Source organism: Mustelus asterias, chromosome 4 (genome assembly GCF_964213995.1).
Source record: "Mustelus asterias chromosome 4, sMusAst1.hap1.1, whole genome shotgun sequence".
NCBI classification, from domain to species: Eukaryota; Metazoa; Chordata; class Chondrichthyes; order Carcharhiniformes; family Triakidae; genus Mustelus; species Mustelus asterias.
Genome location: NC_135804.1, coordinates 55,408,874 through 55,423,666, shown reverse-complemented (window position 1 = coordinate 55,423,666; position 14,793 = coordinate 55,408,874). Strand labels below are relative to the sequence as shown.

The 14,793-nt window shown below is 42.9% G+C and overlaps 1 protein-coding gene across 3 annotated transcripts in view; it reads right to left on the bottom strand.

The window, feature by feature from the left end:
* Positions 1–12,654, bottom strand: part of gnao1b (guanine nucleotide binding protein (G protein), alpha activating activity polypeptide O, b) — a 243,352-nt gene extending 230,698 nt beyond the window's left edge. For 2 of the 3 annotated variants that reach the window (XM_078211066.1, XM_078211063.1), the window contains exons 1-2: positions 12,103–12,584; positions 11,858–11,900 (exon numbers count right to left, since the gene is read on the bottom strand). In XM_078211066.1, the coding sequence (XP_078067192.1) occupies positions 11,858–11,900; positions 12,103–12,220 (161 nt within the window). In that variant the 5' untranslated portion in view covers positions 12,221–12,584. Of the gene's footprint in view, positions 1–11,857; positions 11,901–12,102 lie in introns of all 3 variants that reach the window. The other variant, XM_078211065.1, reaches the window with a different exon arrangement.
* Between the last annotated feature and the right edge of the window lie 2,139 nt (positions 12,655–14,793).

Here is a 14,793-nt window from a genome sequence, read left to right as displayed (position 1 = left end):
CGTATGTCAGGCCTACCATTCCTGGGATCATCCGTGTGAATCTCCGCTGGACCCGCTCCAGTGCCAGTATGTCCTTCCTGAGGTGTGGGGCCCAAAATTGCTCACAGTACTCCAAATGGGGCCTAACCAGTGCTTTATAAAGCCTCAGAAGTACATCCCTGCTTTTGTATTCCAAGCCTCTTGAGATAAATGACAACATTACATTTGCTTTCTTAATTACGGACTCAACCTGCAAGTTTACCTTTAGAGAATCCTGGACTAGGACTCCCAAGTCCCTTTGCACTTTAGCATTATGAATTTTGTCACCGTTTAGAAAATAGTCCATGCCTCTATTCTTTTTTCCAAAGTGTACAACCTCGCACTTGCCCACGTTGAATTTCATCAGCCACTTCTTGGACCACTCTCCTAAACTGTCTAAATCTTTCTGCAGCCTCCCCACCTCCTCAATACTACCTGCCCCTCCACCTATCTTTGTATCATCGGCAAACTTGGCCAGAATGCTCCCAGTCCCGTCATCTAGATCGTTAATATATAAAGAGAACAGCTGTGGCCCCAACACTGAACCCTGCGGGACACCACTTGTCACCGGTTGCCATTCTGAGAAAGAACCTTTTATCCCAACTCTCTGCCTTCTGTCTGACAGCCAATCGTCAATCCATGTTAGTACCTTGCCTCGAATACCATGGGCCCTTATTTTACTCAGCAGTCTCCCGTGAGGCACCTTGTCAAAGGCCTTTTGGAAGTCAAGATAGATAACATCCATTGGCTCTCCTTGGTCTAACCTATTTGTTATCTCTTCAGGGAAATTACCAGAGGAGACAAAAAGGACGGTTGCAATGCAAGTTTGTGAAGAATGGTCAAGACCGCCTTGTCTAGATAATCCTAAAATAATCACTAACATCTTAAGGTCAGAGATAGTCGCCCATCAAAACTCCCTTCTGTTTGGTTTATGTTTAGTCATGTCCCCAACAGATGATCGATAGCAGGTCTGAGAATTAAACCTTCCACTGTTTGGACTAAATGCTCGCAAATCAGGCACAGGGTGAGTCAGGCGCAATATAGAATATCCCCCAGTACTGCCCTACTAATTAATGCTAACTGCAATCTCAAGAGTCCTACTACAACAGTACAGCAATTTTTTAAAAAAACTTAAACAGTCCATGCTCAGTGCTATTACAGGGAGATTTTCCAATGATTCCCTAAGCTTGCTTAACGACAAGCAGTTCGGTGCTGTGGACTGCTCCAGAAATATCTCACTGTCCCTCAGAAACCAGATTCCAACTCTGCTTGGAGGTATAAAAAGCTAAGTTCCAATATAAACAGCCATGTAGATCTCCCCACCCTTATTAATAGGAGACATGGGCCACTTCCTTCTGAAATGATTCAGACCAGGATCCAAAATAAAAGTGGACTATGCCCCCAATTTCCTTCATCGCAATTTAATTCAAGCACTTAATATATCAATTTCTCTGGGATATGTTGTCTAATCTATCTAACAGACTATCATGTTGCACATGTATTTGTCCATATATCTCAACAAATCAAATATGAGGTTACGTGACCCCATTATACCAAGGGTGACACGGTGGCACAGTGGTTAGCACAGCTGCCACAGAGCGCCAGGGAACCGGGTTCAATTCTGGCCTTGGGTGTCTGTGTGGAGTTTGCACGTTCTCCCCATATCTGCGTGGGTTTTCTCCGGGTGCTCTGGTTTCCTCCCACAGTCCAAAGACGTGTAGGTTAGGCGGATTGGCCATGCTAAATTGTCCCTCAGTTTCTTAAGATGTGTAGGTTAGATGGATTAGTCATGGGATAGGGTGGGGTGGATATTCTGTCAGAGAGTCGGTGCAGACTCATTGGGCCAAATGGCCTCCTTTTGCACTGTAGAGATTCTCTGATTTAGCAGCACACAACTCCAGTTTCTTTCGAACACCTTGGTTGATGGAAGAAAGTTTATTAAAAAGTGTTTGAATCTTTAAAAGAACATTTATTATTTGAAAACTTATGTAAAATTGTTGCAAGGAAAGCTTATGAAGAAAAGGTTAAATGGAACGGTGTTATCAGCAGGAGACCTATAAATTGAACATTAAAGGATTGTGTGATCATTCAGATGAACACGCTTCAACTTGCCTCAGGGTCCTAAAAAGACAAGTTAGAACATGGACACTTTCTCATACACGAAGCAGGCGCAAAGAAACAACTAAAAGCTAACAGTAATGAGATATAATCTTTTCATTTTACAGTAAGTGGAGTGGGTCTTATTTAGAATCAGTACAGGACAACACTGCAAATATAAACACAAACTGTGCAGTCATCCAAACTGTGCTTAACATATTTCTGACAATATTGTGATGGTAAAGCAATATATGATGATGCTTTTCCCTCTTTGCATTTTCTATATTATTAACTTGCATTTCTCTAGTTTTAAAGTTTATTTATTAGTGTCACAAGTAACACTGCAATGAAGTTACTGTGAAACTCCCCTAGCCGCCACACTCCGGCACCTGTTCGGGTACACTGAGGGAGAATTTAGCATGGCCAATGCATCTAACCAGCACGTCTTTCAGACTGTGGGAGGAAACCGAAGCACCTGGAGGAAACCTACACAGACACATGGAGAACGTGCAGACTCTGCATAGACAGTGATCCAAGCCGGGAATTGAACCCAGATTCCTGGCGCTGTGAGGCAGTAGTGCTAACCATTGTGCCACCCCATTTAACCTTTTCTTCATAAGCTTTCCTTGCAACAATTTTCCATAAGTTTTCAAATAATAAATGTTCTTTTAAAGATTCAAACACTTTTTAATGAACTTTCTTCCATTTTGTTAAAAAAGGGACTAGAGATTGCTCAGGCTTGCTGTGATTAGAGAGGAACCTTTCAGTTTTTACTTTCAACAGACTTGCCATTGCAAGTTGGACCAGCTGAACTCTCAACATATCCCATCCAAAAATGTTAAGGAAACCATTGGACTGGTATAATGGTGTAATATGCTAAAACTGTACATTCAGTGGTAATGCTGTTTTGATTGTGCAGTTTTGAATTCTTGAAGTATGGGGTTAGACATCAGATTTTATGATCTCCACATGGAGTGATCGTAGTAAAACCACATTAAACAGGGCCAATAAAAGATAAAATAACAATGACAAATAGTGCATCTTCCAGGTAATAAAGGATTCTCATTCTTGTCATAACTTATAGTTAAGACGTTTTTAAAAAAATGTAAATCTATATTTAGGAGTATGACCAAATGAAAACGACTCACTTATCAATCACAATTAAACAGCAAGAGGGGATATAAATGGAGTAGGCTGTATTTAATCAAAGCATTTCCTGGTTCCCAAATAATGTGAATTGATTTGCAGACAAGAGGTAGAGAGGGTGAAGTGAGGGTGGTGTTTTCACCACCTTTTTGCACAAATGTAGACTGTTGCTCTACACAAAATAATAAAAGCACAAATGCGAAAATCAGTCAAGAAAAGATAGGACATGTACAATAGTCAGCATCTGTTCAAAAGCGTTAGATTAATACTGCAGTCACAGCTCTAGATCATTGTTCTTAGCTTCTTTAAGTCAGAAGACAAGCTTCAACAAAATGTATATCAGCCATAAGCCACCATTATCCTCTACCCGCTTCAGTCAAAATCGCACAATAACCCAGGATCATCCTGGAGGGCAAGAATAATGGATCCTTAAGCCTCTTTTTTCCACCCCTCTCCATCATCTCAAGCACCAAATGTAAAGAGTTAATGGAACTCCTCCTCCAAAATCAAGATCATCTGCTAGTTCCTTTCCATCTGCAAACTGGACCCTCATCTTTTTATCACCCTTTCTGACCAAGCTACCATCAACCAAAACCTATCTACTTGTCCCTTAATTCCCTCTCCACAGACTTCCTTGTTTCAATGTTAACCAATATTATTTGTGCTCATCCTTCCTCAGGCACTACCCCGCTACCTAAACTCACTTATCATCCATCTGTTCTTTCCAACTTTCATGCCAATGCCAGCCTTCCTCCCTCTCAAAGCTACTTGGAAATGCTGTTGCCTCTCAGCTCTGTGTTCATCTGTCCTAAAGCACCTGATTTGAATTGTTCCACTTCATCTTCTGTCCTTCTCAAACTAATGCCCAAGGTTGAATGGATGTTCTCGGTAATCGCGACTGTGCTGCAGTAATAGTAGCAGTCTTTGTCAACATTAACTTGCATTTATGGTCGCATCTTTAACATAGACAAACATCAATGTGCTTCGTGAGACAGTAAAAAAAGAGGCTGGACCAAAGGAGAAGGTATTGGGAAGGGTGACCAAAAGAGATTCTTAAAGGTAAGTAGAGAAATGGGAGAAAGGGTTTAAGGAGGGAATCCCAAGATATAGGGTCCAAGCAGTTGAAGGTGCAACCATTAACCGTAGGGCAAAATGGGGAGGGGTGGAGAAAGATGAATCTTGACTTTTCCACAAGGTCTGACTTTGAACATCCAATCCCTATGCAATATTGATTCGAACTATTTATTTACCCCATCTTTGCATCTTAACTACATTCTCCCCTTCTGCAGCATCATTTACAGGGATGGGGTCAGCTTTCACACACTGCACAGTACTCCCTCAATGCTGAATTGAAGTATTCAGCCTTCGCTTGGAAGTGAGAATGTTACCAAATGATTCAAGCTGACCGGGGTAGTTGGAGATTGCAGCAGTGGTTACTTTTGTTATTCAATCGGTCCAGAGAAGACTCCTCCGTACCACCCCAGAGAGCACTCCCAAAGAGGATGCAGTATGGATTACCTACAGGATAAAGCTCCATCAATATTACCTCATCAAGCACCCTCACGCCATTTATAAAGCATGCTAACTTCAAAATAAATTCCCAATGTGTTTTAAATGTAACTTGAAAAATTATTGCCTACTGCACCAATAATGCTGCCATCTATATATTCTGCCTGAGCAAAGCTACTGATTGATATTAGGTGTGGGCAATCCACACTATGGACTTACGCCCAGTAAGAACTGGGTTGAAATTGGAGCATGTCCACATCCCTTACAACTGCTCCAAGGAGCACAGTGTTGGGCTACACTGGAATCTAATCCAATTCCCACAGATAAAATGCCTGTTTTCCAACCAATTCACTGTCCCCATCAGCAACAATTTCAAAATGGAGAAGGAAAACATTTTAAACTGACTCAGTCCCACAAATTCAAAATAATTAAATAAAACTGGCAGTTGATATCGGACTATGAACCTAGACCATTAAGAATTTAAAATGCAATAATCTCATTCATTTGAGTGAAAATATTGTACACTGTTTAAATTCACAAAATTGCAATAATTCGAAAACGTTTCAAGGTGGACAACATAATTCCTGTTATGAATCTTCAGCTTGTGGGTTGATTAAAATATTTCAAATTCTGGCTCTCCGATGGAACTCACCCACTTTTAGCGTTCTGCAGATGACAGCTATGCTTTCAGAATTATGATGCAATGATGAGCGTCAATCTGAGTTGCCAGAGATTCTACATCAAGCTATCCAGGGTATCCTGTACCTTAATTCATTTGTTTCTGTGTTTTAGGTTTATAAGACTGTTACTCTGGCAGGCTGTGGAGAAGGAGAGGAAATTGGAAGTGCAATCGCTTCTCGGATATAAATTTAGAGTGCTGCTCTTGGGACTCAATGTATATTTATCATGTCACTGGAGCAAAATCTGACCACCAATGAGTAGAGGACCATATGCAAAATGTCTCCAAACAGGGTATAATGTGCCTCGCAGCTTTATAGCATGACAAAAAAAGAGTCAGGAAGTGGGAGACCTATGCCTTGAACACTGAAAGGATTGTAGGACAATTCAGAGGAACATACTTCAACTTTAGCATGGTTACTTTGTTGGTTGGCGGATTATTGCACTGTAATATCACTCCTTAAAATCTCTCCTGCCAATAATCAACATCTTAGATAAAGCGACAATTTAAAATAAATCAATGGCATTTCGCACAATGTCAACCTCTCTGTTTTGACTGAGCTATTATAAGACACCGAACGTTCTTATGCTCCCTACGGGCTGACCTGCTTCGCAAAACAACCGGTTATACAGGATCAGGTGCAACAGGTTCACTGTCACTGTATCTAATTAATCATCTGGAACTGCAGAGATCGGGGACCTAACAATAGCACTAATGGGAGTTCGAAAATAAAAACAACAAAAAAAGACATAATCCTTTCAATATTTGTATCCTGCCCATTATTGCAAGCTGTGAAGCAAATCAGTGTTCAGACTCTCTTGATATTTGACCATCATCACAATGTATCTGTGAAATCTTTTCACCTCTTCACCATTTTAAAATGATTTGATGCAGGTGATTCTCGAAATATTTATGTTATTTGTTGCTCTTGTTCTCAAGTTTGAGACAGAGCACATGATAATTAATAGTTGCAAAGAGATTATTGAATAACTAAATAGTAATTTGATAATGATGAGAATCCATGTACAAGAGAAAAAGGAATTCAGTATTTGCAAGATCACAGTATTATACAAGTGGCAAAATACCACAATGCCTGAATCCCTATCAAAGCAAAGCATTCAAACATCCCCCTTCAATTCAGACTTTCAATGTTCTAAGAAATGGAACCACTCTCAGAAAACAATTCTGAATTTCGCCCACCAAAAGTTTCCTTGCAAGATAATGACCCAGGCTTCATTTCATTGATCTCCATTGCATTGGACCCAAATATTAGAGATGTGATCCAAACCCTTGCACTGTTCTTTTCCACAAATGTAAACTTTTGTGAATTGTTATTGCACCTTCAGGTCTTTGCAAGACAATAAATTATTTTCTTGCACCGAAGGACACCTCCCACTATTTATCTGCTGTGACTTGGCTGAAGCATGCAGGAAAGATACATCTCCCAGGCATGTCTCACAGGACAACTGTATCCAGATGCTCTTCAAAAATCCAAGGATTCTTAAATGATCACTGGAAGGAAATAATTGGGTGCCCATCCCAAATATTTAGAATTTGACTCATGTCTGAAGTATTACAGGATATACCAGTGGATAGTCTCCAGGAGACCAAGGCTAGTGTTTGGATCTGCTCTCACTCTCTGTCCATCCAACAAATGCCGAAATGAATCCAAATATTTTACAGGTTTTGTCTTTCGTTTCTACAGTTCAAACATAAATGATGATGACAAACTTTCTTTTTTGTTAATAACAGCCAAGAATTGGTGTGTTCATTTGCCACCTTCTTATTCTTAAACAGAGGAGTGCTATCGAATCGAAAGACGTTCATTTACAATGGTTTCATGCAATTGCCAGCATTTTACTCCCTGTGGAATAACTTGTAAATCTAAATACATTTGCAATGCTTTTTAGACAAATTACTGTGTCCAGTTGGTTCAAACAGCCTATGAATTCCCAATTTCTGTACAGATCACACAATTTTGCATTGTTGAAAAAACCTTGCTTAATAAATAGGCAGAAATGCATTGCAAAGTACTGACACACTGAAGAGACTACACAATAAGAACAATTAACGCAAATCTAGACAGATTTAACAGTGTAATCTATACAGTATAAAGTTTGCACACCCATGTACAGATTCTTTACAATACATTGCATGAAATTGTAGAATCAGATTGATCCATTTTTGCCAAGATGAAAGCAGGATGGTGGGTGGCACAGATGAATAGTTTGTGTGATCAAGTCATGCAGTAAAAAGCATCTATTTCAAACATGGTGCGATATGTGGGGATGCTGTTTTTATTTCACGACTGTATGGTCTATATTAGTAAAATATCCTATCCCATGTTAAAGGTGCTATATAAATGCAAATTTTATATGGTTACTGCTGATGACTCTCAATTTTGGCAACAAAACTGTAAATGATCCACAGTGTGATTTTATTAGCGATAGGTACCACCCAGGAGATAACTGTTCCTGATGTTTCTTGTCAGGAGTCAAAATGAACACGAGGACCCTTGCAAGACAGGTACGCGAGACAGGGCCTAATTCTTGACCCATTCCATCTTTCCCATTTGACTGCCAAATTGCCCAGCAACTAGAAGAATTATAAATCCCAATTGTTGACTTTCAAGAATCCGGCTGTGTACAATCTTGCACCATTAGTTTGCTGATTGCAATGTGAACAAGCAAATTCTGCAGCATTGCTGAGGAAAGAAAGAAACAGGCTTCTTGCTGCTGACTGATTAACAACCACGCCAAGCCTCAAGACAAACCAAGCTGATGTGGCGTGCTTGTGTCTCCCATGCCAGCCCAACGTGAAGTTTCACACCAATGGTAACTGGGCCATGATCAATGGGGACAAAGCCCCTTCTCCAGGTTCTGGGGACAGTGCTACCCAATGAGCAACCAATCCCAGTGCTGACCAATCCCAGTGATCGACCAATCCTAAAGTGACCAATCCCAGTGACCGACCAATCCCAGTGACCAATCCTAAAGTGACCAATCCCAGTGACCAATCCTAAAGTGACCACTCCCAGTGACCAATCCCAGTGACCAATCCCAGTGCGTGACCAATCCCAATGACCAAACCCAAACATCTGACCAACACCAGTGAGTGACCAATCCCAGAGTGACCGATCCCGGGAGCCGAGTCCCCCCGAGCCGGCCCGATCTCTCCCAATCCGCCTCCCGCCGTTTCCCAGGGCGCTGTCCACCAGCCAAAGCGCCTGAAAAGCCCTGGGCGGCCGCGGCTCTCACACTCCGCTCCTGGGGCCGCTTCGCCAAGCCTCGCCGCCCTCCAGCGCCGCGGGGCCGGGACAGGCTGGCTGCCCCTGCTCAGACTGAGCTCCGGGCTCAGCCCAACACAGCGAGCCCGGGAAACCCTCCCAGCTCCGGGCCCCGCACTGGGCTGGGTGCAGACACTGAGCAAGAGGCCACAGGCACTAACCCTGCTCCACATCAAACCTACAGCTCAAAACAACCACCCAACAAGGAACTACATTGCTACAGCACCTTTAGCGTGGCCAGCTAACCAAAAGCTTGGTCAAAGAGGTGGATTTTAAGACTAGTGTTCAAAGAGGAAGAGAGGCCGAGAGGTTTCGGGAAAGGACACCAGGACTTAGGGTTCTGGCAGCTGAAGGCACAGTCACCAAGAGTGCAGCGATTAAAATCAGGGATAGTCAAGAGGTCAGGATGGAAGGAGTGCAGATATCTGAGGGATGTAGGGACTGGAGGATATGGAGAACGAGACCATGGAGGGATTTGAAACAAGGATGAAAATTTTAAAACAAGAGTGACAGAAGCAAAAACAATCAATGAACTCCAAGGGAAATTGGATGGGCACTTGGAAGTAAACTTACAGGATCAAGGGGATGAAGCAGGGGAGTGGGACCGACTGGATTGCTCTGCAGGGAACCAGCATGAACCCGATGGGCCAAATGGCATCCTTCTGAGCCATAAATGACTAACTGAGTTACTGCCAGATTGGGAGCCAATGTGGGTCAGCAAGCACAGGGGTAATAGGACTTAGTGAGAGTGAGGACACCAACAACAGAACTATAAAGAGTAAAATGTAGGGGGAGGTTTGCCAAGAAGCATGGAAATAGTCAAGTCCAGAGATTATAATGGGGTTGCAGGAGATGAACTGAGGCAGCAGTGGAGACGGGTGATGTCAAAGGTGGAAAGCTAAAACTTGCAAACCCGGGCCCAAGTGAACCAGACCAGGCAGGAAAACACAGACCCAGGCCATTTCACACCAACACAAGCCAGAAAGCCCAGACCCCAACCCACACTGCACCACCCCAGGTCCCAACACCAATTTTGCACTGATTTCCTCACATAAGAAACAAGCAACGCACAATACACAGATACAAATCCAAGCTACAGCATCATCACTTTTGGACTACAACCTTGGCAAATAAGATCCAGGTTCCAAGACATAGATCCCCAGCCAGTTGTTCATGAAATTGGTTGATCTGGGGTATAATACTCAGAAAAATGTGCTGTTGTACAGGTAATATTCCATTCTAAATCAAGACATATAGACAACTACAAAAAAATACAGCTTTCAAGCAGATGCACAGGCAAATATGCTGCCCCAAGCTATAATATACAAGGCTGGCCCAGTCACAGGTAGAAACAGAAATAGACCTATTCATGCTCTTAAACTTGTTCTGCCACTCAATCAGAATAATCTTCAAGTCCATGTACCTGTCTTTGATTCATATCTCCATTCCCTTAACCAACACAGATCAACAAATCTCAGACCTGAAAATGTCAAATATCCTAGAATCTACAGCTTTCTCATGCCCCTTTGTGTAAAAAGTGTTTCTTGATTTCAATTCAGAGGCCTAGATTTTATTTAAAAATTGTGCCCCATGCCTTCGATTACCCCACCCAAGTTCCTGCGTACCTACCCTATTAAATCCTTTTGTTATTTTAAACATCTTGATCAGGCCACTGAATCTAAACTCAGGGGAATGACTGTCTAGTTTATGCAACCTCTCCTCATTAGTTAACTCTTTAAGCCCTTGTACCAATCTGGTGAATGTACACTATACTCTCTTTGAGGTCCATATACCCATCCTGAAATGTGATGGCCAGTACCAAATACAACATGTCAACTGAGGGCAAAAACAGAAAATGCTGGAAAATCTCAGCAGGTTTGACAGCATCTGTGGAGAGAGAATAGAACTAATGTTTCGAGTCGACAAAGGGTCATCTAGACTAGAAACGTTGGCTCTATTCTCTTCCCACAGATGCTGTCAGGCTTGCTGAGATTTTTCAGCATTTTCTGTTTTTGTTTCAGGTTCCAGCATCCGCAATATTTTGCTTTTATGTCAAATGGGGGTCTTCCCAAGGCCCTGTACAGAAGGCTGAAACACAACATCCTCACTTTTGTATCCCAGGCTACTTAAGGAAAAGGCCAACATTCCATGAGTTCCTGATTTCTGTATCTGGTCTTAGTGATATTTATACATAAACACAGACGTGGGCAATTTGTACATGGATAATAAAGAGGCCTGAATTATCCCTGTAAAGCAACAATTTGTGCTTATGAAGAAGACGTTGCCATCGCTTAAAACATATTTCCTTAGCCCCCAAATTGTAAGAATCCCATACAATCAATAAAGAAAATAGGATGCAAGGGGAGTGGATAGGGAAGGGTGGGACCAACCTGCTATGTGATCCAGGTAATCTCACAAATTTGCTAGCAATGAGTGTACCACTTGTTATTGAAACCCCAAGTGAATTCTGGCTGATTAATTATAACAATGAATCATAATATCTCGGTTAAAACAATCTTTAAATGGCAAGTGTTCAATCTGCCATCTGTCACGTTGAATCCGCATTCGATGTATTTTTAAAAAAATACCACATAACTGACCTCGCAGCCAGCTTCAAGCGATCAAACATGACAAAAAAAGGTTGAAAGATGAAAGCTTGGCATTAAAGGTTAATTGGTAGCTGGGGATGATTCCCCCCTGCCCCTCCTCTGAAGCAGAGTCTCAATCCTGATGCATCTTTGCACATTCACAGATGCAAGTCCTGCTATGGTGACAGAGCTACAGTATAAATACACCAGACCCACACCCTTTCCAAAGAAACAGGAATATTAACACAAAAAATATGGACCCCACCCCAGAAAAAAATCTGACTCCCCAAATCACCAACCACACTGCACATGTTGGGAAGAGTCACAGTCCCTTTCACCAAAACCGTCAATATATTGGACATAAGAATGTAAGATAATAGCACCATAAACATGGCGGGCCCCTGCCATTAATATACATCTTAACCTCAAGATACAGTCTCGACTCAAAATGAACCGTGAACATACAGAGAAAGTGTCTCCACCATATTAAAATCCATACCAAAAAAATGTAAAATAAAAACAGAAGCCACTTACTTCATTTGCTTTACGATGGTGCTTTTCCCTGATTCTCCCGCCCCTGTGGGGGGGAAAAAAGGAGAAGATGAGAGAAAGTAGGGTTGGGGAATGGAGAGGAAAAAAAAGGGAAGGTTTGACAAATATGAGGGGGGATAAAGGGAGATTAGGGAGGGAGGGAGCGGAGTGAGGCAGCAGGCCGGCTGAGGAGACTCCCCAGGCGGGGAAAGGGGAGAGGGTTTGGGGTGGGCAGCCCAGGCTCTCACCGAGAAGCAGCAGCTTGACATCCTTGGCGGCGCTGATGCCATCCTCTTTGATGGTTTTCTCGATGGCTTTGTTCCGCTCCATGGCTGCCCTCTCCTCGGCGCTCATTGTACATCCCATGGTTGCTGCTGGCAAGTAGCTCTGGCCTCTCCTCACTCAACTCACACTCTCTCTCGAGCTGAACCCTCGGTGTTGGGAGACGCTGGGATTTAATCGCACATCCAAAGCCAGGGGACGAGGCTCACTCCTTTTCCTTTTGGCGGTGAACAGCGGATGAGAGGAGAAGGAGGGAGAGAGAAAGATCCTGGAAGAGGAGGAAGAATTTTTTTTTTCCTTGTCGTTGTAAGATTGAGTCCCAGTGGGAAGGGGACAGATGGAAGGAGGGGAGGGGGCTGCCTGTGTGTGTGTGGCGGGCTCAGTGCTGGTGGGCTGTGTGTTGTGTGTGTGTGTACAGCGGGGCGGCGGCAGCGGATCAGCCCGATCGCATCCTTCAGCAGCTCACAATGGAGGGAGAGACACAGAGTGCGCCAGGCTCAGCCCCACTCCACACTGACGTCAAATAGACTGGAGCCTGCGCCAATCCAACCCTCCGACTGCTGACTGCACCTTAACCAGAGAGACAGGGCAACACTGCTTCTTACAGGAGGTGGCAGAAAAGCCTGCTCTCTCTCTCTCGCTCTTCCTGCACCCCATACAAACGATGCAGGACTCAATGTATTCCATGCAATTGCAAAAATAATTAACCATCAGCGTTGCATTGCAAACAAAAAGTGACCCAATGCAACACACACACATATTGAATACATGCAGAATCCATTACCGAAACACTCTCACATTCATGCACTTAACTTGCATCTATCCAATGTGTTTTTTTTAAAAGGGGGATTGGACTTTGATCCAAATGCTGTTTTGGGGGCCAGAGAATGTTTATTGCATCAGCAGATTATGGTGGGCTCTAAACATTGATCACACCCATCATGTCACGCTGTTAAACGGATTTGACCACAAAATCACTCGCAATTAGGGCACCGAAGCACTTAAGTTAGCGTACACGACGGTTTAGGCGTCAGGCAGGGCAGCTGCTTGCGGGAGTGACTGGAGAAGTGGAAAGGGAGGGGAGTTATAAGAACATTCACAGAAAGGCGGACATCAAATGCATTTTTTAATCAAACGCTCAGCGAGTGCAGTGTTGCTGGCAAAGCAGCCGCTTGAGCAAGCCGAGTGGGAAGGCTGGCAGTTCCAGTGTTGTGAGGTCTCCGGGAGCAATCCCCTTTCCGTTTCTCAGGCTGTCAGGGTGTGGACCCCCAGATCTGCGGACCCCCATGCCAACCAAGATCTGAGCCTCATAAGCACCGGTTCATTCACCACCCACCCCCAAACTCCTACTCCCACGTCATCTTATTGACACACAATTCTGAAGCAGTGCCATTTCTGAATAATATCAACTGGCCAAACCCTCTCTGGCCACAAAGCATTTCCGCCCTTTCATTTGCGGATTGCAATGTGAAATGTGTCCCTCCCCGAGAAACGTGTCTGTCAATTCCAAGTGCAGTGACATCTGGATCAATCCACCACCCCCTTCCCCCAGAACTAACATCTGTGGTTTAGTATATCCGATCATCCGTCATCCATTAGGAGGATTATGTTTTACTAAACATTATATTTTAAAAAATCAATGACAACATTTGTGAAGTGGTTTAGGGATCTCGGGCAGTGTGTAAGGGCAGGGAGGGGAAGGGATGTTATATTGGGAACCGGATCAACTTTGTATTGGAAAATGGGGAGGGAAAGATATTGGGAGTGACCAGAATAGCATCAGTAATACAGGAGTCCTGTTGAGAATTGATGTTTATACCAAAAGGCAGAGTTACTTTAATTTAGAGCCTTTCACCACCCCAGCATGCCCCAAAGCGCATTATAGCCAATGCCAGTGTGTGCCATGAGTTGTCGCCATCAATTAGTAACCAGCGCAGAGCTCATGGCACAAGTGGCAAAAAGCACTGAAGGTCTAGTCCAAGCTCCCATCAAGAGGGGTGATGCCACAGAGAACAGGTGGATGATCATGGTATAGTTAGTTGTCACCTTAAAATCACATTGCTTACATTAGTTATTGCATTTTTTAACAAAATTGTGAACTGATGTTGGTTCCTGCCACAAAAGTTTATTTTACCAAAACCAAAAAGATATAAAAGTCTGAAGTCACGTACCAACCGACTCAAGAACAGCTTCTTCCCTGCTGCCTTCAGACATTTGAATGGACCTACTTTATATTAAGTTGGTCTTTCTCTATACCCTAGCTATAACTAACACTATATTCTGCACTCTCTCCTTTCCTTCTCTATGTATGGTATGCTTTGTCTGTATAGCATTCAAGAAACTACTTTTCATTGTATACTAATACATGTGACAATAATAAATCAAATCAAAACAAAAAGTGGAACAATGTGAAGTACAGTCACCAGTTCAGCTGAGAGGTAATACTATCTGAAGTCCATATATACCAAGACACACAATGCATGCAAAGACAAATGTAGATCACTGAAAGGACATTTGGTCCCCTAGATAGACAGACAAATGGTGACAAATCAAATCATTGATCTCCAAAAAGAGAGAGCATCCACAAATAGAACTTCCAACTGGATAAAAAGTGTGTGAAATTTCTATTGGCCTCTTGGATAATACAAGACATTTCA